We start from the raw sequence: 24,638 nt of genomic DNA on the forward strand, positions 1-24,638 counted from the left end.
TTTAGATTAATTTTGGGGTAAAAAGATAGTATATGATTACATATAACTATACATATGACTGTGGTATACTGTAGTCGTATATAGTCAATTCAGTAAAGTAAATTCATCAAAAAAAAATTAAAAAAATTAAATATAAAAAATTAAAAAATTAAAAAATTTAAAAAATTAAAAAATTAAAAAAATTAAAAAATTAAAAATTAAAAAAAAAATAAAAAAAAAATTAAAAAATTAAAAAAAATACAAAATACGATATATATAAAAAATAATAATAAAATAAGAATTTATATTTTTTATTAAAATAATCTATAAAAATGATAAATGCAGGCCCAAATGCTAAATGCAGTTCAGCATTATGCTGAATGTAGGGGCGAAAATACTGAATGCAGTTGGGCGAAAATTACACTTAATGGTACAATAGTACTTTTGCATCTCCAAGGAGTTATCTCAAAGGGAGAATTTTAGGGATGGACCTATCCCTATATATTTTTCATTCTAGTGGTGTATATCAAATGGATCCTTATTTATTTGTGGCGCAGAAGAGGACACTGCACATAGCAGGCCTTGCCGACACAAGAAAACTATGTTGAATCATAAATTAAAAAATAAATATGTGCAAACAATACTTACATTTATATATATCCAATATCCTTCACTACATAGTAAAAGCCTTACTATAATATACAAGAAAATATAAAGAATTATATAATTGGATATTATATTCTAACGAATCAGATTAAATCCATATATATTATTATGTGGAATCGTTCAATTGGGTTTTTCACTTCCTAAGTAATTAAATTAATATGTGACATGCATTTATGAACTAAAAAAGAATATCCACAATGGATGCTCCCTAGGCACACTTGCCAATTATTCATTTTTAACTTCTATATGGGTCTCATTTATATCTACCACTCTCTAAATTTGAAAATGTCCCAACATATTAAATTATAATAAATAATTTTTTTTATTAAAAAAATATTCTTTTACTAAATATATTTGATTAAAAAAACAAAATTTGGTCTTCTCGAAAGTTCTTGAACAATCGAAAAATAAATTCAATATCTATAAACTAAGATATGACATAATGATTTGGGCCTAAGTGGTTCAAAATTCTTTGAGCTTGATGATTTGAAACGTTTATTAGAGTTCTTCTAGATGCTACAACCTGTAAAATCAATAAGTAATTTTGCACCATTAATTTATACATAATCATTTGCATATACATTTAATATATATATATATATATATATATATATATATATATATATATATATATATATATATATATATATATATATATATATATATATATATATATATATATATATATATATATATATATATATATATATATATAGTTAAACCTCTATGAATTAATACAATTGGGACCATCAAAATTTTATTAATTTAGCGAAATATTAACTTATCGATAAATTAATAATTATTAATTTATACATTAATTAATAATTTATTAATTTATAAAATTACTTTTATTATTATTTCCAATAAATGCATTTTTTTTAATTTTTTTACGTGTATATTATGCATTGTACCATTAGTTCAATGCATTATTGAGTCCGTTTCACAAACGGAAGCTCTTAATGCAACAATGGAATAAAACGATTTTATGCTAAGTTATGAGAAAATTATACCGAAAGTTCTAACCATGTTAAGAAAAGTGAGGGACGAGATTGATGGTAATGTGAACTTCAACAAGAAACAAGTGACAATTAAATTACATTGCATTAGGCCTTCATAGATCTATAAAATATGTACTTTACCATGTAATTTAAGAATTATTTTTATGCATTATTAATTTATATATTATATGGGACTTCTTAAAATTTTCGAATGTGTATTATCTTATAAATTTAGCGAATTATTAATTTAGCACGTTGTCCCCGAGTCGGGACCGGAAAAATTTATTATTTAAGCGAGGTTATTAATTTATCGGGTATTAATTTATCAAGGTTCTACTGTATATGAATTTTGTTTATAGCACATAAAAACACTTTATTAGGTTTGTTAGATGGGATTTTGGCGTTGGGCCATCAATATTGAAGCACCACTATCAAACCACCACATGGACAACTGTTTTCTTGTCTCAACTTTTAATGGATTTTTATTCTTCAAATAACTTTTAATGGAATTGGTATTAAAATATTGACGACTTTATTACAAGATGGCTGGCACTGCGATTTCAGCAAGTGAATTTGTGTCAATTGATTCGATATGAATTCCTGTGTCAATGTTCATTTGATTGTACTTATTACACATGGTTACTCTAGTGTTGTGTTTACATCTCTCGTAAAATTTTCAATTATTTTACGAAAACATAGATTTATTTAGTGCACGATTGTCTGCGAGTTCCTTTCGATATAGAAAAAGAAAAAAAAAAGAGGAAAAAGTAAATATTCAAGTTTCATCATTTTATTCACCAAAAACGAAAGAAAAACACAAGATAATGCCCTTGATGAAAAAGGGCATTTTGGTCACATTCACTGCCTCCACCTACCTCACAAACCGTGTAATAAATTAAAGCTGATGACAAATAAATTCACATTAACAAACACAAAATCACACTCAGGTGGGTTAAAAAAAAAATTCAAAAACCCGCAAACAATACGGGTCGGATACCCCGACCCGAATAGACACCCACCGGTTACATGACAGACACGACAGACAAATCAGAGCCGTCCATCGCGGGCTTCTTCTCGAAATCGGACGTCGTGCAGTAGTTCCTGATGGCTGTGAGCTCATACGGCGAGGTATCGGTGGCGAGCCACTGCTCCACCGTGAACTGCTTCTGGGCGCAGTCGGTGTGGACCCCAGTGGAGGTGACCTCCACGTAGTTGACGTACCACCCGTGGCCCGAACCGGTTCCGTCGGAGGTGAGGTTCATTTTACAAACCGGGCCGGTCAGACACGGGCCCCGACCGCTGAAGATGTCGAGATTACCCCTCTCGAAGTAGTTGTAACCCGTACCCATTAACCCGCCCCATGTTACCAGATTGTTGATCCGGATCCCGTACCCGGCTGCGTCGTATACGGTTAAGGTGATGTTTGAATCGGTTCCGCCTTTTATGATCGAACCGGTCCTCACGAACACCGTGTACACACAATCCGGATCGTCCTGCATTATTATTATTTTTTTTTATTAATTTCCATAATTAATTTATTTATTTCTTTTTTATTAAACTTTCTCTCTCCAAAATAGTAATTATAATAATCATTTGATTCAGCCCAGAAAATTCATAGTATGCGTAATGAAATTGAAAAGGGTCATCGCAAAATATCATTTTTATACATAAAACAGAGAGAGAGAGAGAGAGAGAGAGAGAGAGAGAGAGAGAGAGAGAGAGAGAGAGACTTACAGATCTGGAGAGGGTGAAGATGGAGAGGAGGATGAGGAGAGAGAAGAAGAAGTGGTGATTGGATGCCATTGCTGCTTCGGACACAGCTTTTTTTCTTGATCCGTGTCTCCCTGTAATATATAAATGGGAAATGAAGTGGACTTTTGGGAAATAATTGTAATATTAAATTACACCCACACCCCTCATGTATGCTATAATAACTTTATGGTCCATGTGGTATCGATAATTACACTCACCCCTGAAATCTAGTTAAAAACTTTAATGCAATTATGTATTGCATGGACACGTTATTTTGACAAAGAACAAACGGACTATTAGTTTCAGGAAATGTTTGGGGAGCCATGTCACCCCCTAACTCTATGTTGTTTCATCACTAGCTAAAAGTAGTCCGTTAGAATTCTATCGGAATAACGTATCAAATGCATTAATCACATTAGAGTTTCTAACTACGTTTCAAGGGATAAGTGTAATTATCGATACCACATCGACCTTAAAATTATTTAATCATATTTCAAGGGTGTAGGTGTCATTTACGCGTGTATATATATATTACTAAAAATTTAAAGCGAAAAGATTGGGATGCAAAATTACTAAATAAGTATGGCTTAATCTTACTTTGCATCTTCAAAATATAGTTTTTTAGCACTTTGCACCCTAAAAAAACTAATAGCACTTTGTATCCTGGAAAAATAATAAATCGTGCACCATGCACCATTGATTACTTTTTAAAGATAATGAAGAAAATTTAGGCAGTATTTGGAAGCATTTTGGATCTTATTTTGATTTCATTTTTGAGGAAATATGTTTTGTATTTTGGAAGGAGACAAAGTACACTGTAGCAGTCAAATCATGTTTAAAGATGTTAGAGAAATGTATTTTTGAAGAAAAAAATTGAAAGATGAAGTGATGTTTATTTGTTTTTTAGTGAAGACATTTTTTACTGTAGTAGTCAAATTATTTTACTGTAGCAGTCACATCATGTCTGAAGGAGAGAGAAACTTTTGAAATTCTTTTGAGAAAATGATTTGAAAAGTGTAATATATCCCATTTTGTTTTGGGGAAACAATGAAAACAAAACAAAAATGCATTCAAACATTTTGAAATCATGATTTTTTAAGCTGCCAAATGTAAAACAGTAAAATCAATTTATTTTTTTATATTTATCAATTCTCTTGGAACTACAAAGTGTAAAAATATATATATCTCATCCACATATTTAAAAACTATAACATTTATCGCAAAAAGCATTTGAGAAAAAATATATCTTTCTACTATTATTTTTTTCCAATAATTAAAAAATTAAATTTTTTTACAAGGTTTTTTACCAAATATTTTCATCACTTACAATAAATGATCACCACTCGAATAATTTAGTAAGAAAAAATTGTGTGCTTTTTTTTTTGCCAAAATATAGTTTTGAAGTAACATTTTTTTCTCGCACTTTATACATGTGAAATTAGGTTGAAGAGTAGAGAAAAATAACAATTTTTTATTTTATTTAATAAATAAAAAATAAAATTTTCCTCATTAAGTTATGAAAATACAAAATACGATTCAGTTTCAAGGATGTAAAATGCTATTAATATTTTACATGGGTGAAAAGTGCCAAGCCTATATTCCCAAGGGTGCAAAGTGTGATTAAGCCAATATGTATAGATATTTGCTAGAATTTGATATTTGATGGGGGTGTATTTGGACGTGGTGACTCGTGCCCACGTTATTGGTATCAACATGATTTTATTTTTTAATTTATCTTTATTTATTTCTTAATTTATATTTATTTTGTGTGGAAAGATGATATATTAGGTCGGTAGTAATCTAGTGGCTCACGTGTTTAGATTGATTGGTCGTATTTTTTATTTTTTTTTATTTTTTTAATTTTATAATTGTTTACACTTGAAGGATATTTATTCATTTTAGTGGATTTGGTATCCGATTTTGCTACACCGGATAAAATATATCATGTGATTATTAATTATTGATGTGCACATAATTACTTACATTAATAGTTAAAAATTATCAGATTTTTTTCACTAGACATAACATACCAGTGAACCGGTTTTTATTATGTGATGTTATAAATTGTAATTAAAAATGTCAAATAAATAATAGGGTAAATTACAAATACCCCCTGAGGTATGGTCAAATTACGAAAACCTCCCTCTTGTTTGGATAATTACAACCATCCCCTCAACTCGTCAAACTTAGTGGAATGTTCGAGATTATATGGAATATTATCACTTTTGTATCCATTTTATCCCATTCGAACTATACATTTTGAAGCAAAATGATCATAATATGCGTTTTTTGGCTTGTATATATATATCAGATTGTGGTGCATCAGAAACTGTATTTTTACACAAAACAAGTACAAACTATAGCACATTCCACGAAATCTAGATGATTATGTTGAATTTGACACCATTAGGGTGGATGTGCAGTAAAAAATCATAGTTAAGGGAGGTAGATGTAATTATCCAAACAAGAAAGGGGTTTTTGTAATTTGACCATACCTCAGAGGTGTTTGTAATTTACCCTAAATAATAATTGGAGTGGTACGTGTAACCTTTGAGGCTATATTTACTAACTTTTTTTCACTAAATATTATATGTTACATTTCAAATGGAAGAGTATTTAGAAAGAAATGATTATTTAAATGATTGTTTAGATATTAAAATAAAAATAGTAGCCTTTGTATACTCCATTTGTCACTTATTGACCCAAGAATAAAAAAATTGTCTCATTTATAAGAAAATGCTTATCTAATTAATATACAATTTCATGAGCTATAAGATTATATTTGGGTTGCCCACGTTTGAATAACATCACTATCTAAGCAATGGTCTAGTTGTTGAAATGCAAATATCATATAATTAATATATAATCTATTTCAAATATATAGTGAATATTTTGAATATATATGATATATGTGTAATTAAACAATTAGTCCGTATATATTAATTTCTTTTGGAGTACTTCTCTTGATTTAAAATGGGCTTGGTTTGAGATTGATTTTAGTGCAAAATATATTCAATTTCGAATAGGATTTTACTAAATTATTTTTCGGTAAATTATATAAGTTATTTAAAATCAATCTATTTAACAAAAGTATTGGAGTAAATTTGTGATTATACTTTTTTATAAAATATTTCTTTAATTCATAAATTAAACTTATATATATGCTACAGCTTCAAATTTTTATTTTAAATTTTAACAAATAGATATGATTAAAAAATAAAATATAAACTTAAGATGCACTAATCATTCATATATCTATCATCTTGAACAACACATTATTGGGTTAATCTATAAAGGCTAGATGCCCAATTGGAGCCCAATTTTGATCTCTCAACTTGTACCGGTCTTTTAGCAAACAATAAATATCAGTCTATCATCAATTCAAAAAAAAAATTTAAACCTCTATAAATTAATACGGTCGGATAGGGAAATTCTATTAGTTTAGCAAATCATTAAATTATTGAGTTAATAATTTAACACGTTTTCATTGAGTCGGGACTGCGAAAAAACTATTATTTAATCGTGGTTATTAATTTATCGAGGTTCTCCTGTATACCAGGTGAGTTTTTTTTGCAATTGAGTTAATCTCTTATTTAATGTAGACAAACCATATTCAACTTTCACCTAATAAAAACCACACAAAAAGAAAAAGAAAAAATAAATATAACAAAAGAATTTAAAAAATTCTTAACCAATTAAAATTTCTCCCCATTTAGAAGTAAAAAAAAAAAAAATCATAATTTTCTTTTTGTTTGACTGGTTTTACTAGTACTAAAAAAAATAGTTATTGGCTATTCCCATGCAAACCAACGTAACACCAAAATTAGTATTATTAGTTCAAATCCCCATGCAAATAATCAATTAGCACCACCCTATTATTATTATTCTTCTTCTTCTTCTTCCTTTCAACGCCCACCGCCGCCGCTCCTCATCTTCCAATGGAGGAGCGGATTCCACCTTCCGACAAGCCTCCGCTTCCTCCTCCTCCCTCCTCCCTCGAAACCTACGTCGTCCAGATTCCCCGCGATCAAATCTACCGCGTCCCCCCGCCGGAGCACGCCCTCATTATCGAGAGCCACAAACGCAACTCCTCCGATCAGAAGAAAACCTGCCGGAGACCCATCTGCTGGATCCTCCTCCCCGTTTTTCTCCTCTTCGCGGTCGTCTTCGCCGCCGTCATGATCGCACGCGCCACCCTCTACACCCCCGTCCCGCCGGAGTTCACCGTCACGCGCGTCATGGGAAGGAATCTGGCGCCGCCGCCGAAGGGCGGCGGCGGCAGCCACCACCAGCCGGAATTCGACGTCACGCTCCGCGCGAAGAACCCGAATGCGAGGATGTCGGTTTCTTACCTCGCCGGAGGACAGGCGTCGCTGGTTTTCAAGAGCAAGAAAATCGGGAAGGGAGCGGCGGTCAGATCGGCGGTCAGACAAGAACCCGGCGGCGGCGATGTTGATTTTCCGGTGGTTTTGGCCGGGAACGGGGCGTCGCTGACGGCGGAGATCGAGAAAAGCCTGGACGGGGCGGCGGAGAAATCGATGGTGCTGCAGATTCAGGCGGCGGCGGAGATGAACAGCTGGGCGAGAAACGAGCGGAGGGATTTGAAGATAAACTGCGAATTGAAGGTGAAGAATTCGTTGATGAACAAGACCAAGATTTCGTTTCAGGATTGCCGGACGGAATTCTAGATGGGTAAATAAAATCTACGATCAATTTAATTTATTTAATTTCTTCGTATTTATTTTCTTATTGAAAAAGGGGAGAGGTAATTAATTAAATTAAGAAAAAAAAAGTAATTAAGGAATTTTTTTTCTAGATTAATATTTCTCAGAAATTGTTGATTGCTTCTTGTTTTTTGTTTATAGTATACATTTACCTTTTTTTTTTCTTTTTTTTAATGGTTTTGGTACCATTAATCTTTAGTAATTTGTGAAATTGAAGTTGAGGTTTGTACTTCTAGTAATGTTTGATTGTTCTCGTTTGGTCGGTAAGATAAAATCTTAATTAATTATATAATTTGATGTTTGATTAATTGAATATTTTTGCGACCCCATGACTACGAGAAAAATGAACAATTAATTTAGTTTATTTTGAAAAAAAACTGATGTTTTGCAAGAACAAATAGTTTACGATATATTTCGAGATGGGACAATTTTTACTATAACACTCTAATTTTAGAAGTAACACAAATGACGGAATCCTCATCTGAAGTTTCTATGAACTGATTTGAATTTCCTAAAATAGTAAAATTTGATATTTGTGAGTCGAAAGGCCGTCAGATCACCGAAATCTTACGCAATTCATGAGCAAAGCTCATGAGTTTTGTTTTTTGGGCCGCTTTGCTTGGGAAAGGGTTGTTAATGTGCTATTAATACTCAAAAAACCCTAATAAATCGGGATAACGACCATTTTACAGAAAAATGCGAAAATGAGTTAAAACCTAATTCTATTTTATCTCAGACTTTTAGAAGTAACACGACAGACGGAATCTACATCTTATGTTTCTATGAATTGATATGGATTTTCTAAGAATTTCCTAAAATAGTAAAATTTGGTTTTTGTGAATAGAAAAGGCGTCGGATCACCGAAATCTTACACGATTCATGAGCTACGGTCATGAGTTTCGTTGGTCGGGCCGTTTGCTTGGAATAGGGTTGTTAACGTGCAATTAAAACTAAAAAAACCTTAATAAGTTGAGAAAAACGATAATTTTGCTGGATAAATGCGAAACTGAGTTGAACCAAAATTCTATTAGATTTCGTAGTATAAGAAGCAACCCAACTGACACAATCATCATCATATGTTTATATGAATTCATATGAAATTTCTAAAACTTTTCTAAAATTGCAACATTTGATTTCTATGAGTCGAAACGAAGTCGGATCACCAAAATGTGACGCGATTCATGAGCCTTACTCATGAGTTTTGTTCGTCTGGCCGTTTTGCTTGGGATAGGGTTGTTAACGTTCTATTAATAATAAATAAATAAACCTAATAAACCTGGATAACGGCCATTTTGCAAAAAAATGCGAAAATGAGCTAAAACCTAATTCTAATGTATCTCGAAATTTTAGAAGTAACACAACTGACGGAATTCTTATCTGATGTTTCTATGAATTGATATGAATTTTCCAAGAATTTCCTAAAATAGTAAAATTTGATTTTTGTGAGTTGCAAAGACGTCGGATCACCGAAATCTTACGCGATTCATGAGCTACGGTCATGAGTTTTCCATTTGCTTGGGATAGAGTTGTTAACGTGCATTTAAAACTAAACATACGTTAATAAGTTAGGAAAACCGACCATTTTGCTGGAAAAATGTGTAATTGAGTTGAACCAAAATTGTTATAGATTTCGCAATATTAGAAAAAACCCACCTGGTAGAATCATCATGAGATGTTTATATGAATTTATATGAATTTTCTAAAAGTTTCCTAAAATAGCAAAATTTATTTGTGCGTCGGGCCATTTTGCTTGGAATAGAGTTGTTAACATGTTTATCATTGTATAACATATGCAGGTCAATTGCATTGTATTGGATTTGTTGCATGCATTTAAGGCATTAGGTGTCAAACAAAATAAGTGATTGTTTGGATCAAATTCAAGATTTTAACGCTCATATGTTATTATGGTTGTACAAGTTTGGGACCAACGATATTCGTTCTTATTGTGGGGGATTAAAACCTTCGATGTTTAGTTTTTTTCATTTATTTCGGCTTATTTCATCACTTACACCATACAAATTAGTTTTCTATTTTTTTTAATATTTTCTACTTCTACTTCCCTGTGTAATATTTTTCGATATACACTGCACCAATTGATAGTTTAATTGTTGACCAAGGGCGAAAGTACAAAAATGCCCAAGGGTTTTTTTGCAATTAGTGAAACTTACAAGTTTTTAACAAATTTTTAATAATTTTATTGTTTTAAATAAATATAATATATAATAAATATAAATAATAATAATAAGAAAAATTGAATGAAAAAAAAGGAAAATAGTCGTCTTCTTCGCAGCACCCCACAACCTACACACCACCCTAACCCCAGCAAAAGTGAAGAAAAGTCGCACTACTCGCGCGTGTGAGACACGATTTGCCTCCAGCGGTCTTAATGCTTTGACTTTGATTACAAAAGGAGTTTTGAGTGAAATTTTATTTGACAAGGAGTATTTGACAATTAGGTATTACACTGGGGTGGTATTTGCAATTCACTCTATAATGATCTATTACCTTTTGCATAGTGCAATGAAAATGCTACAAAGCTAATAGTATTTCACGTGTACAAAGTGCAATTAAGCCTCGCCACGCATAATAATTTATCATCATTATTTGCAAAGTGGTCCCTTTAAAAATGCACACTAATCACGCGCGAGACACCAAATAATTTGTTTGGACGTACTAAACTGTAATTTATTTGCATAAATTTTAAGTACTTTCTTAAATGAACCTGATAGATTTATCATTTGCATTACAAGATTCTTGACCATTGATTACATATGATTGAAAATAACAAATAAAAAAATGATAAAAGAATATCACTAAAATTACTTTTTTCACGTGATATTGTTTAAGGTTATATTCCTTCAAATTTAAACGAAGTTGAAGAATCAAATCAAATGTATATAATATATTATATATAGTAATACAATATATGTTTCAGACAACGCATTTTGTGAACACGACATTTGTATTCAATATTAAATACAGAACAATATAGCGTCATTGCATACGGTAGCTCGAAATATTTTACACTAATTAGTTATGATTAAATTCTTTCCTTTTTTAATTTCTTTTATTTTTTCTTGATGTGATTCCCATGGATTAATAATGACCATTACTTTATACAAATTAAAGTTGTATTTATATATATAGACACACGCTTTTTCCTTCCATCAACAATAATTTGAGCCAAACATATTATTTATGTTCTTCACATGGGAAATTAAAGTTTTTTTCTCTTTCTTTTTTGCTCCTCCTCTTCATTTTCTTTTTATATTACACCTAGTTATTTTCACGATGTGAATTTCAACTGTAGATATACACATAATTACACATACATCCATGTGTATGTGTGATTACTGAGTGGTTAATAAATAAGATCTACGATTGAATTCCATCAAATGTAGCATCTAACGCATAATTAGGGAAGAAAAAAAAAACTATATATGAGTGATTATTTGTCATGATTAAGGTATATTTCAAGAACTTATTAAGTGGATGGTAGTTAAAGTGAGAGCCATCGAGTAGTACTTTAATGGCATAATTAAAAGGGTAAATTAATGTCGATTTTGAGGTAATGTCAAATTATGAAGAAAAAAAAGAACAAATCTTCATGTTTAGATAATTAATTACAACCACGCCCTTTAGCTATGTATGTTTTTACAAGTCGATTCTTACAGTGTCAAGTTTACTTACTGAGAGATGAGTTTTATCATAAGCGGTAAGACAATACACAGTTAGAGGAGGGTTGTAATTATCAAAATAAAAGGGATTTTTCGTAATTTGACCTTACCTCAAGGGAGCGGCTATAACTTGCCCTAATTAAAATCATGTTTTACCCCAGTGGTAATCCTCTAATCTTGATGGAGTCAATAATTACACAGACACAAGTTTTTTGAGATCCGGATATATATACTACTCCATATGTTTCATAATATTTGTCATTTTTAGATTTTTTAGCATTAAGTATATAATTTTCTATTATGCCTTTATTAATTCTCCAATATTCACTCTACATTAATTAGTAAAAAAATGTATTTTAGTCTAATAGTAGGTTTTCATAAAATCAAGAAATTTCAAACAGAAAAGCTTAGTAAAAAGTAAAATAAGACAATATAAACCATGATATTATAATATTTACAAATCGACCCGATATTTCTCTAATATTTATGTTATATTGGTTAAACTTAAAATAATAATACCGTGATTTACTCTTTAAATAATAATAATCATAATTTGTACCCTTAAAATCCAACTCATCATTGGTCTCGGAAGAGGGTACAAGTACAATTATGCATATGTAGAAGGGAACAACTTAGTGGATGTGCATCAATCTCAAAGTATTTAATTAATATTAATCCTAATTAGTGAAAGCTAAATCTCATTTAATATTTGCTTTTAGTGAGTATCAATAGCTTTCCTTGCTAGGTTTTGCATTATTAGCATAGGTGCTTCATTATTAGTAGGGATTAGGGAATATTTATATGGATAAATTACAACTGGCCCTAGGTAAGGTATATTCATTAAAAAAAAACCCTACTTTTCCTTAATTATATCAGCCCCTGCAATTTATAAATTACTTACATTTGACACCCTTTTGTTGGGTGGATGTAAGAAATTTACCAACGTTAAAGGCCAGGATGTAATTTCTGACAAATAAGGTGGTTTTGTGTAATTAATCTTTACTTCAGGGAGATGGTTGTAATTTACCCTATTTATATTCGTTCGCCTAAATTATAAGATTGGATAATAGCAATACTACCCTTGTGCTTAGCATATACCTTAATATATAAACACACTTCACTCAAATTGATGATCTATATATTATAAAAAGAATTAATCAATTTCAACCAACACTATATGCAATATAAAAGAAATAACTGAATGATATCTTTGTTATTAATATATGACAACGAAAAAGCAAACATTTCTTATATATAAAACGAGTTAACGCTAGGGCAACTGTCTGGAGTAACTCTAATGGTATTTTGATCTTATCCCATTAAAATGACTTTAGTTCTCTAATTTTTCACTTTAAAAATAAGGTAAATTATGACCACTCCCTGAGATATGCCAAATTACGAAACCCCCGTTTGGGTAATTACGGTTACCCTCCTTTTAAATTGTTTACATAAAATTTATGTAATTCGGTTATTTACCAAAACCAAATTGTATATTCAGTTCGGTAAACGGTATAAATTGTTGGCATACCGAAATTTCGGTTCGGTTTTACTGATTTAATATCCCTAAATTCACCTCTTAAGGGATATTTTCGTCAGATAATACATAGTTGAAGTGATGACTGTAATTACCCAAACAGAAGGGGGTTTTCGTAATTTGACCATAACTTAGGGATTGGCCGTAATTAGCCCTATTACCTACCCCGAAAAAGAAAAAAAAAAATCAATGTTTTTAATCACATTTTTTAAGTATGTGATTTTGTCCCCCCAAAAAATTTTTGTCTTCCCCCATTCACTATGTAAAATTAGATTTTCTTTGTTCCATTTCGTTGTTAAAATATAATTTAATACAATTAAAATTTGTACATTTTAATTAAAAATTAAATATAAATACTTATTTATCATTTTTGTGAATAACACGAAAATAAAGAATGAGGCGCTAACCTCTGAGCTAAGCGGGCCCACATAACAGATAATAGAAATTTTGAACCCTCGAAAATTTTAACATATTTCGTCCCCTTATAAAATAGTTTAGATCTGTCCCGGTCAATCACGACTAGATTGGTCCAATAAAATTAGTAAAAGGCTAAAAGCTAATATATGACAAAAAATATGGATTAGTAATAAAGGGGCAATTAATTAAAAAAAAAATTAATGGTTGAATTAACCATTTTTACTTTGAGAAATTGAAAAATAATGGACATAGGAGTCATAACAAATCCTTTTTGACTCAGCATGCAGTCCTCACAATAATATATATATATATATATATATATATATATATATATATATATATATATATATATATATATATATATATATATTGATTGATTGAGCATATACATAACTTATTAATATGGCGACATATTAATCGAATTTGTCGGCTGAAAAAACACAATGCCAAAAACACTATTCCATTTAATTGATGTGATTATGAATTATCGTAATCACATCAAAGTACGAATGGGTAGCGTTTGAAAGCAAGAAATACATGTAAAGCCAATAATTAAATTAAATTCGAGTGTTGTTAGCATTATTTATCGATCAATGAAAAAGAAACATTGTGAACGGTCAATTTAAACTTAAAAGCTCCTTCCAAAATATATTATTCGAGATAAATTAATTAACACATTAAAGTATAGGGTAAATTACAATCAACCCCTGAAGTATGGTCAAATTACGAAAACTCCCTCTTATTTCGGTAATTACAATCACGCATCAACTATAAATCTTCTTACACGTCCATCCTTGCGGTTCCAAATTTAGTGGAATCTTCTAGATCATATGGAATATTATTTCTTTTGTACCTATTTTATCTCATTCGAACTCCACATTTTGAAGCAAGATGATCATAACATGTGTTTTTTGGCTTGTATATATCAGATTGTGGTGCATTAGAAACTGCATTTTCACAGAAAGAGAGTACAAACTAGAGCACATTCCACGAAATCTAAATAATTATGTTGAATTTGATATCATAAGGGTGGATGTGTTAGAAAAAAATCATCATTGAGGGATAAATATAATTATCCAAATAAGAGGATTTTTCGTAAATTGATCATACCTCAGGGGTGGTTGTAATTTACCTAAAATATATATTTCAAACTTTATAAATTGAATGTCATGCTCTTCGCGATAGAAGTCCAAATTGCAACTTTATAAATTGAAGTTTTTGATACTTATTATTATTGTTCTTATTAGAATAAATTACAAACAATCACACTGAGCTATGGTTAAATTACGAAAAATATCATAATTGTTGGATAATTACAACTACCCCTCTCAACTATGAATCTTCTTGCACATCCATTTTTATGGTGTCATATTCAACATAATCTTCTAGATTCCATGGAATGCTCTCTAGTTTGTACTCTGTATGTGCAAAAATGCAGTTTCTGATGCACCACAATCTGATATATACAAGCCAAAAAACTCGTCTTATGATCGTCTTGCTTCAAATTGAGTAGCTCGAATACGGTAAAATGGGTATAAAATTGTGAATATTCCATTTAATCTAGAAGATTCCACTAAATTTTACACCGCAAGGGTGGACGTGTAAGAAGGTTTATAGTTGATGGGTGGTTGTAATTACCCAAACATGAGGGCATTTTTCGTAATTTGACCATAGCTCAGGGGTGGGTTGTGAGTTATTATTATTATTATTATTATTATTATTATTATTATTATTAAACCTCTAAAAAAAGGGGTCAATTGCGTCCACTTGCTTAATAAGTGGTTTGTGAGCATGGAAAGGTCAATTTTTCCTATGGAATCTTTATGGGCTTCACTCAGGCATGCTTCATCCTTCATTTCTTTTTAATATCAATGTGGTCCCTGTGGTCTACTAATTAATATTCTATTTTTTTTTTTTATATATTTACCTACTTTACATATTATGATCTTGTTTAATTTATTAATAAAATAATTATTTTTTATGGATGCTTGGTTGATTCAATAACTATGTAAACCAATCAACAATTATAAAAAGAATTGATCTCTTCTCTTACTTTGTTACAAGAATTCTACAGTTCAATTACAATTGGATTCCCGTGAGATTTATGATATTATAAATGCCGTTTCTGTTTTAATATATGGTTCGATTTCAAACACTATTTTGACAATTTTTTAGTATGAATTTTGACAAAAGTCAAATATCAAATTTGTAGTTTGTTACATTAGTTTTTTCAATCCAACTTGAATCAGTAGTATTTGACGTTAGTTTTTTCAATCCAACTTGAATCAGTAATATTTGACGTATTTGACATGAGGTGTGAGATGCGTACATAAATAAATCAATTAACACTGCCAAGAACATTAGTATTTTGAGTTATCTAAAATTCGAAATCTAACTCATTCATTCATAAAAATCATAACTTTGTCACTCGACGTCCAGTCTAGTTGATTCAAGTTAGATTAGAAATTAAAGTTAACTCAGATGACAACAGTTTCCGTCTTCTGAATTTCAGCAAAATCAGACTAGACGTTCGAAATTAAAACGGTATTAGTAGAATTAAAATAACATTTAACATTTTAGATTATAATATGCCTATATGAATCCAAGTATTTTATAATAGGAGGAGATTTTATTTAAAGGAAAACTCGGGGAAAGAGACAAAAAGAAAAAGAGAGAAAAAAACTATTTTATTTACTTAAATGTGGGCACTATATAATATATATATATATTACAAAGTGACCCCTTGTACAGGCTTTAATTACAAATAAAAAGTCGTACAAGGTCCTCCATCTTCCCTAAATTTCAATTTGAAACTTCATACTTGCATAGAACCCACTTTTGGTCCTTGCAAGAAATACACACATAATTATATATGTCTCTATATAATAGATATATCACTATATATGTATATATAATAAATAAAAAAAAAAACACCTCTCAATGTGGCAAAGACATTTTGATCTCTTCAACTCTTCTTCTCATTCTGAACTGTCGTCTTAACGACATTTTTTTCCAACTCACCAAACGCCTCAAGAACGCCATAACCTATACATACAGATAGATACACTTTACATTAAGAGATGATCATAAGACACGTGCTTTTTTTTAATAGAAGAACATTAATTTGTACGAAAATAAGATTTATCGGTGTATCGAACGATCTTTTACCTCGGACGGTTCTTGCAGAGAATAAGAGGCATTGGTTTCTTTTGGAGCCTTCGAAACAAGAATCCCGAATCCTTGACCCCTCTCTCTTAGCACCTAGTTCAAATAAAAAAAAACAATTAACCATTAAAAACAATTTACGAATACTATATATAATTTGAATAATGTTTAAAAATAATGAATACCTTAAAAGCATCTTCATCCGTTCGATCATCACCGATGTAAACGGGGAATACATCGGTACAATTCGCATACCCTACGGAATAAGATCCCATTTTTTTATTTTTTTAAAGTTAGATAAAAAAAAATTAATTGGTAGTAATTAACTATAACTTTCAATAAATTTATATGTAAACTCACCAAGTGACTCTAACAAAAACTCAAGAGCCTTCCCTTTGTCCCATTTAATAGTCGGGCGAATTTCTAACACCTGCATCGTATGTATCGTGGGAATTAGTATTTTCTTTCGGCAATTTACGACAATTAAATAGTAAAATGTCTTTTTTTTTTCAAGAAATCGGAACACACCTTTCTTCCTTGGGTCAATCGAAGATCCGGATAACCTTCTAAAACGGATCCGACTTGCCTCGCCAGTTCATTCCATCGCTGCAATAACGATATTAAAAATCAGGGGCCTTATATTTTATTTTACTTTTAAATTTAATTCAAGATTTTATATATATGAAAATTAATTAAATTGAAATTTTAAATGTGTACTACCTTCTCATCAACACAGCGGAAATGTACAGACACACAGAATTTGTTGTTCTCCACTCTTGAACCTGGAGTTGATTTTGTCACCTCCAATAGTGCTTTATAAACCTGAAAATTTATTCAATATATTTTTCAATATTTTTATATTAAAATTATTATTATTATTATTATTTTTATTATTATTAAAAGAAATTACCTCATCAATCATGGGAAGAAACTCACTGGCTGGCTGGAAAAGAACAGCTTGACTACCCTGTTAATATTTTTCACAAAATTAACTCAAGGAAAAAAAAAATTTGAAAAATTTATTGTCGGAAATTAGATGCTACACCTGGTAATTTATATTGAATAAATTTGAACAGTAGATCTACACATAACCACACACACCCATGTGTATGTGTGTTATTTAATCAAATTTACGGTTTAAATTCACCCAATGTAAATAACGGGATTTAAGAAAAGAAGAAAAAGAACTCACTTTGGTATATTTGGAACCTTTGGATGGGCCTTTAATATCCATGCCATGGCTACCAGCATAATACAGCTCAGCCAAACGCACAAAACTATACACCTGTATGTATGTATAGCTGCAATTAATTTCAAGAAACAACAAACGACAAACAAATAATTTATTTTAAAGAAAATAAAATTATATTTATACCTTGTCCCTGCACCTCCCACTGACTATAGCTGTAGGAAAATACCTAGCGAGTTTTCTCACTGTTGCTCTCATCTGTATATATGTAAAACACTAATTAGTATCATTTACACACACAAACACGTGTGTGTGTGTGTGTGTTCTTGAATGTATACTGACCGCATCAGACATGAAGGCTCTGTCTGGATCGTCAACAATGGGAGAGAGTGTGCCGTCGTAGTCCAGAAACATGACTATCTGCTTCCCTTTTGACGCGCTTGTTATTTCGTCGAACACGTTCAGTGCAGACGGATGTTGCACCTGTCGTCATTTCGTCGAACACGTTCAGTGCATCCACAAAAATCAACATGGGGAAAAAAATTTCTTAAGGAGTAAACTCAATTACGATTTGAAATTTTACCATCCAGGAGTTTTGATCGTCGGAGAAAGGGGAGGATTTGATGCGGGTTGGAGAAGAAGCTCTCATGGAATCGACCCACGTGTTGGTTCTTGAATTACTGGAACTGATATCGAGGTTGTTGTTCTGGAGAAGCTTCTTCTTCGGGATGGTGATGTAGGTGCCCGGCGGCGCCGCCGCCGGAGAGAAGCCGGAAATCGCCATTGTTATCTCCATGTTGATTCCTGATTTCGAATCCGCAATATTCACCATGTTTTTTTGGGAAATAAAAGAAGGAAGAAAAAAAATCTGGCAAGAAAAACAAAGGCTGAGAGTGTGTGTGTGTGTGTGTGTGTGTGTGTAAATTGTGTTGTGTTGTGTGTGTGAGATTTTGGTTTAGTTTTATAGTTGTGAAAAAACATTGGCGCTTGGGTTTCGGTGGGGCCCACAACCCACACAGGAGAAGGTGGGTGGGGGGGGTGGGGGCCCCCACATGAGTATCTTGTAATCCTCAAAGGTTCCAAAATTCCACACACACCCCCCACCTCCCCACCTGCTGCTGGTATCATTCTGCCGCCCTTCTCCGCCGTCAACGACAACACCGCCACCGCTAGCCACGTCGGTAGGGTGGCATGCAATTTCATGTGGGCTGCTGCCACGTGGCGTGTGGTGGGCTAACAAAAATAAGAAGCCGCAAACCACTGAATTTGGGGATGGTGGTTTGGAGTTTCCTCAAATGGAACCGTAACCGCATTTTCTGAAAATGGAAACCACTGCAAAAACACGGTTAAAATAGGAATTGACCGTAATATCCCTAGATTTTTCTTATAATTAGGTAATCTTAACTTTTTCCAACTAAATTCTACACCCCCAGACCCCAGTGTCACCTAATTACACTTTTTAAAGAAAATTAAAATAATATCAACTAATTATAAAAATATAAAAAAAGTACAAATTTATTTTTAAAATACTAAAGACGAGACAAAAGAAGGTCATAATCGTCATTTTTTGAAACATCGGGAACATCACAAAGTATAATGCGATGGTTGATACATTTTTATTTTCCTTTAACCGATTTACGACGCTACTAAAAAGAGCGAGTTGGAGGCGGTTAGGCACTGCGTCACAATTAATGAGCGAGATGGTGATTAATTGTGACAAAACCAGTAATAAATTATTTTATAATATAATATATTTCTAAATATTATTGGTTTCAACAAAATATTATAATAATAAAATATTTAAACATAGTTATACTCTCATCATTTAAACATGATTCTATCCCGGCATTGCGTAGAGTATCGCCTTCTGTTTTGGCTGTTTTGTGTAAGTGCGTCGGTGCTTTCTTACTTACTAGAAGAACAAAGTCGAGAGAGAGAGAAGAAAATAGCAACCCGACCGTTTGAACTAAAAGCCCCGACCGTTTGAACTAAAAGCCCTAACACCTCATAGGCCAAAAACCATATTATATTGCAAACTTATTGTTATCGGTATTATATTGGTGGATCAACGAGAAACTATATTTGTTAATTAATCCCAAAGTACTGATTCCATTTTTTACGCCTAAATCATAGGATTTGGACATTAATCTATACTTAGTGCTACCAATTAAACACGATTTGTTTGATGATATACCCGATAAAATACATCGGGTGATTATTAATCGTTGATCTACACACAATCACACAAATCCATGTGTATGTGTGTTTAGTGAACAATTATTTCACCACATCAATAATTAATAATATATATATTATTAGTATACGATTAGGCATGAGGGAAAGGGGTGATTATAAAACGGTCATCTTTGTGATTTGATTTTGATTCTTCTTTTAATTCATTCCTCGAAACCAATCCAATCAAGTTGTTCCAAAAATTCTAAGGAATGCAAAGATTATGATTCTTTTTTTTTTTTTTTCTTTTTCTTTTCTTTATAAGAAGAGAGCCAAGATTAAGATTCGTGGTGTTGAATATCAAAAAGAGAATGGAACCTTACGAGAAAGTAAAAAGTATAGAGAGAGAGAGAGAGAAAAAAAAATGATAAATTGTGATAAATTATTAAATTGTGCCAAATACATCAACAATTTGATATCTAAATTTGGTGTTAAATTAGATTTGATGGGACTCAAGTATACTTCAAATCATCAATTTTAGTTAGTCGTTGCAAGAGTATAGTTTATCATGGCATAATTAAAAGAAATGTTGGTTTTTCGCAAATAATTAAGAAGCTATAGTCAGCTATATGCACTGAATAAACTTCACAATCTGCATAAGTCATATATAACAAGTGGAACTAAAATCGTTAATAATTAATTTCAAATTCGAGTTATTTGACTTCATCGATCACAATTAACATTAATGACATAAATATTATGACAATATAAAAATGTATCGTTAAATGATGATATTAAGTGACGATACTTTGTATATTTTTTACTAATACTTCTTCATCTTTTGTCATTAATACCTTTTATTTCACTTCATGAAATTGTGACAACATATATAAAATAGAATGATATTTTGCAATAAAGTATTAATAATGAAAATTGGTGAGGGGAATTCTCCACACAAATGGAAAAAGAAAAAAAAATAGAAAAAAACTTTACTTTTATTCTTGCGAGTAGACAATTTATATGCTCTTTTGAGTGGAATTTACAAAATCTTTTAATTATATGAATATGCAAAGGCCTCATTTAATTGACAAATATAGGATTCTCTAAGACAAAATTGTAACATTTTTTGCATTTATATATAAATCAATATACAATAATCTTCCATAAATCAAAATAACCGTTTATTTTTCTTGATATAAAATCAGGGTCAACCCTCAAAAAGATATTATCATATTATAAATAAAATATATAATTAAAAGCTACTTATGTAATTGCTAATGACTTATCTCACCAACTAAACTTTTCCCAAATAAAGACTATATTGTCATAAAATGAAGACTATATTCAATATTCATTAAACTATAAGGTTTAGAAGAAAAAAAAAACTAGATTATGAGATTAATTTGATTCAAATATTGGACTATTAGTCATCGAGGCATAATTAGGAATATTATATTGAATAATTTTTTATTGAGTTGTTAGAAAAATATAATCCAATCATTTTCAATAAAATATTTTTTGATTAGTCATAATTGTACTAATAATTATTCATTTATTTATTCGACAGATATAGATAAATTCTCGTAAATGCATTATCTTACACGTGATTTCCAAAATCGGGATCGTCCAAATATATTATTTTAAAAAAAAATTGTTACTTAATTAAGTATTAAAATAAACTAATGAGATTATACCGAACTTTTTATTTGAAATAACAAATAATATATGTAAGATGTTCGAGATTACTCTATGCTACATCGGGTGAAATACACCGAGTAGATCTTTAATATTTATATATACATAAACACACACACACCCATATTGGTGTGTGTAGATCAACGGTAAAAAATCACCTGATATAGCATAGAAATAATCAAAAGTTCGGTCGAGGTCGAGGTCGAGGTCGAGGCTTAAAGACCGACACCACACGTGTGATGTGCCATATTTTTCTACTTTGGTTTTTTGTCCAATATATGTTTGTCAATTTTCGTGTTGAAAATTCTGAAATAATTGATTTACACGTGTCATTCTCTTGAGTGAGCTGGAGGGCAGTAAGTGGGCCAGCGTGGCATGCCCACCACATGATCAACATTTAGCATTTGGCTTTTTGGTCGACTGATTCTCCTTCGGGAGCAAGAAATAGAAAATGTGATATTTCATATTTGCATTTTCTTTTTTAATTTGTATAAAAGAAGGGTAAATTACAACCACCTCCCAGAAGTAAATTGTAATTACAAAAAGATCCTTCTTATTTTTGTGAAATTACATATAGCCCCTTGTATTTTGTAAATTCCTTACGTCCACCCTCTACAAAAAACATTCAATATAAGAAATCTACAAATTACATATTTTGTAGATGCTGCACCCCATAAAATATACCGAACTGTACTATTGATCTACACATATATAATAACACTCACACCTATGTATACGTGTGCTTAGTGAATAGTTATTCGCAATGGTGCAAAATCACACAATAATACTTTTCACCGGATGCAGCGTCTCATACACTGTAGTTACTCTATTCATCCATGCAATTGGTAACAAAGTTGAATTGAACTTTAATAGAGTCATAGGGAAATCAATTACATTATCCGCAATAATATTTATTATTTATATCTTGTGGAGAATTGAAGATAAAGATGCAAATCTTTTTATCCTGCCCAAATCCTTATCGTGATTAATATGTGTTTCATCCAACAATCTCTTTTTCGTGTCATGATAGTGTAATCATATGCACATGACATGTCATTTTTCAATAATGTTTGAAATAGTCGGCATATCCATCGAATTCCGGGCGCAGAAAAGTATGGGCGTAAATGGACTGAGTAGAGAATTAAGTTGTATTTGAGCTTGGATTTACACGCAAACGAGTTTAGCTAAGAAGACAAACTTTAATAGAGTCATATACAAATTGATATCGAGCAACGATTGTTGTGTTTGTTTATTGTACATATGATTTCACTTTTTTTTTTTTTTTTTTCTGAGCTCGAGTTGAGCTTTATATATAATTTATTGAACGAAGATATATGTTCAAATTCGAATCGTTATGTTAAACACATTACTTGTCCCCCATCACAAATTGGTAAAACATATACAATTGTTTAATTATATGTGGAACGAACGATCTCTTTCTTTGAACTAGTTTTAAAAGATGAGTTCGACCAAATTTATTTAAAACGGTATCGAATAAATCGAAACATTGTCCATTTGACTTGGTCGAATATAGTTTGTTTGTGAACTCCTACCTATTGCATGACGCGGTGTGTTACTGGTAATAATTCTGGCACGTTGAAAATTGATAATATCATATACTTTTTACATGCATATTTATTTATTTACGCTAACTTTGGGAGACGAATTATATTCGAATCTATTTAACACAATATAATTTATTTTCGAAGAACTTGAATTAATTTTAAGCCCTAGAAAATATTAGAAAATAATTATATATATATGAAGTGCCAAATTAGGGCTTGTGTTCCTTATCACGTTTGATTAGCCCTCACCAATGTATCCATGTGCCTTTCCCTTTTTATCTACACTAGTTTACAAATTAGATAATAATAAATAATAAGTGCAAGGAAAAAAGAAAATATATTATTATAAATAACTACTTGTTTATATTTTATAGTTTTTATACAGCGTTCTTTATATGTTCATAACCCCTGTAAATAAATTGTCGAGTCAGAATCATATATATATATATATACAAATTGAAAAAGGTACATAAAATTGACTTTTGAATTCTTTTTGACAATTAGATTTCATCTTGAATTTTTAAGTATTAGTCCAAAAAAAGTATTTAAAATTTCATTTACATTCCTGTTCATAACTATGGGTGTAAATGATCGAGCTAAGTTGTCTCATGGGTTCAATAAGCTAGCTGGTTAGACGAAAGCTCAAGCTCAAGCTTGAATTTTTCGAGCTCATCAAATTTTTCAAACTCGATCTTAAAAAAAATTGACGAGTTCGGTTCGAGGTCGGCTCGTTTACACCGCTGCTTGTAACTAGAAAAGGAAGATAGAATAAGATAAAGAAAATAAAAAGAAAAAAATAAATAAATAAATAAAGTTAACCTTTAATGTTATCTTCTTTTTGCAATATGAATTATCTTATTTATTTTTATTTTTTTGCAACTGAAACAGTTATATGATTTGAAGATAATGTGACCTTCCTACAAGGTTCCAGGTCGGCATGACAGTGCCATCGATCGACATTAAATTAAGTTTAATTAATATTATATATTATTAATTTGGATTAATCTTGAAAGTTAATTAACTACTAAGTATCGATTACAATCTTAATTAACTTTAATCAAAGACTAGACTTTATTAATGGAACAATTGTGAAGCTACAAATCAT

The 24,638-nt window shown here is 31.0% G+C and overlaps 3 protein-coding genes across 3 annotated transcripts; 1 reads left to right on the forward strand and 2 right to left on the reverse strand.

The window, feature by feature from the left end:
• Positions 1-2,411: 2,411 nt before the first annotated feature.
• On the reverse strand, positions 2,412-3,537 carry LOC105965188 (PLAT domain-containing protein 3). Its single transcript, XM_012989713.2, has 2 exons — positions 3,378-3,537; positions 2,412-3,136 (listed from the first exon to the last, which is right to left on the reverse strand). The coding sequence occupies exons 1-2, from the start codon at positions 3,444-3,446 to the stop codon at positions 2,666-2,668; spliced, it is 540 nt and encodes a 179-aa protein (XP_012845167.1). The 5' UTR covers positions 3,447-3,537; the 3' UTR covers positions 2,412-2,665.
• Positions 3,538-7,150: 3,613 nt separating this feature from the next.
• Positions 7,151-8,443, forward strand: LOC105964967 (NDR1/HIN1-like protein 13). The gene has a single exon (XM_012989474.2). The coding sequence runs from the start codon at positions 7,334-7,336 to the stop codon at positions 8,081-8,083; it is 750 nt and encodes a 249-aa protein (XP_012844928.2). The 5' UTR covers positions 7,151-7,333; the 3' UTR covers positions 8,084-8,443.
• A 7,972-nt stretch (positions 8,444-16,415) lies between these two features.
• LOC105965246 (putative trehalose-phosphate phosphatase H) lies at positions 16,416-19,031 on the reverse strand. The gene is made up of 11 exons (XM_012989776.2): positions 18,685-19,031; positions 18,444-18,584; positions 18,288-18,359; positions 18,105-18,197; positions 17,823-17,879; positions 17,633-17,734; positions 17,441-17,518; positions 17,273-17,342; positions 17,098-17,168; positions 16,916-17,008; positions 16,416-16,792 (listed from the first exon to the last, which is right to left on the reverse strand). Exons 1-11 carry the CDS (start codon positions 18,931-18,933, stop codon positions 16,685-16,687), a joined length of 1,134 nt encoding a protein of 377 aa, XP_012845230.2. The 5' UTR covers positions 18,934-19,031; the 3' UTR covers positions 16,416-16,684.
• Positions 19,032-24,638: the final 5,607 nt, after the last annotated feature.

This window comes from Erythranthe guttata, chromosome 8 (genome assembly GCF_056151865.1).
Source record: "Erythranthe guttata isolate IM_541 chromosome 8, IM_541, whole genome shotgun sequence".
NCBI lineage: Eukaryota > Viridiplantae > Streptophyta > Magnoliopsida > Lamiales > Phrymaceae > Erythranthe > Erythranthe guttata.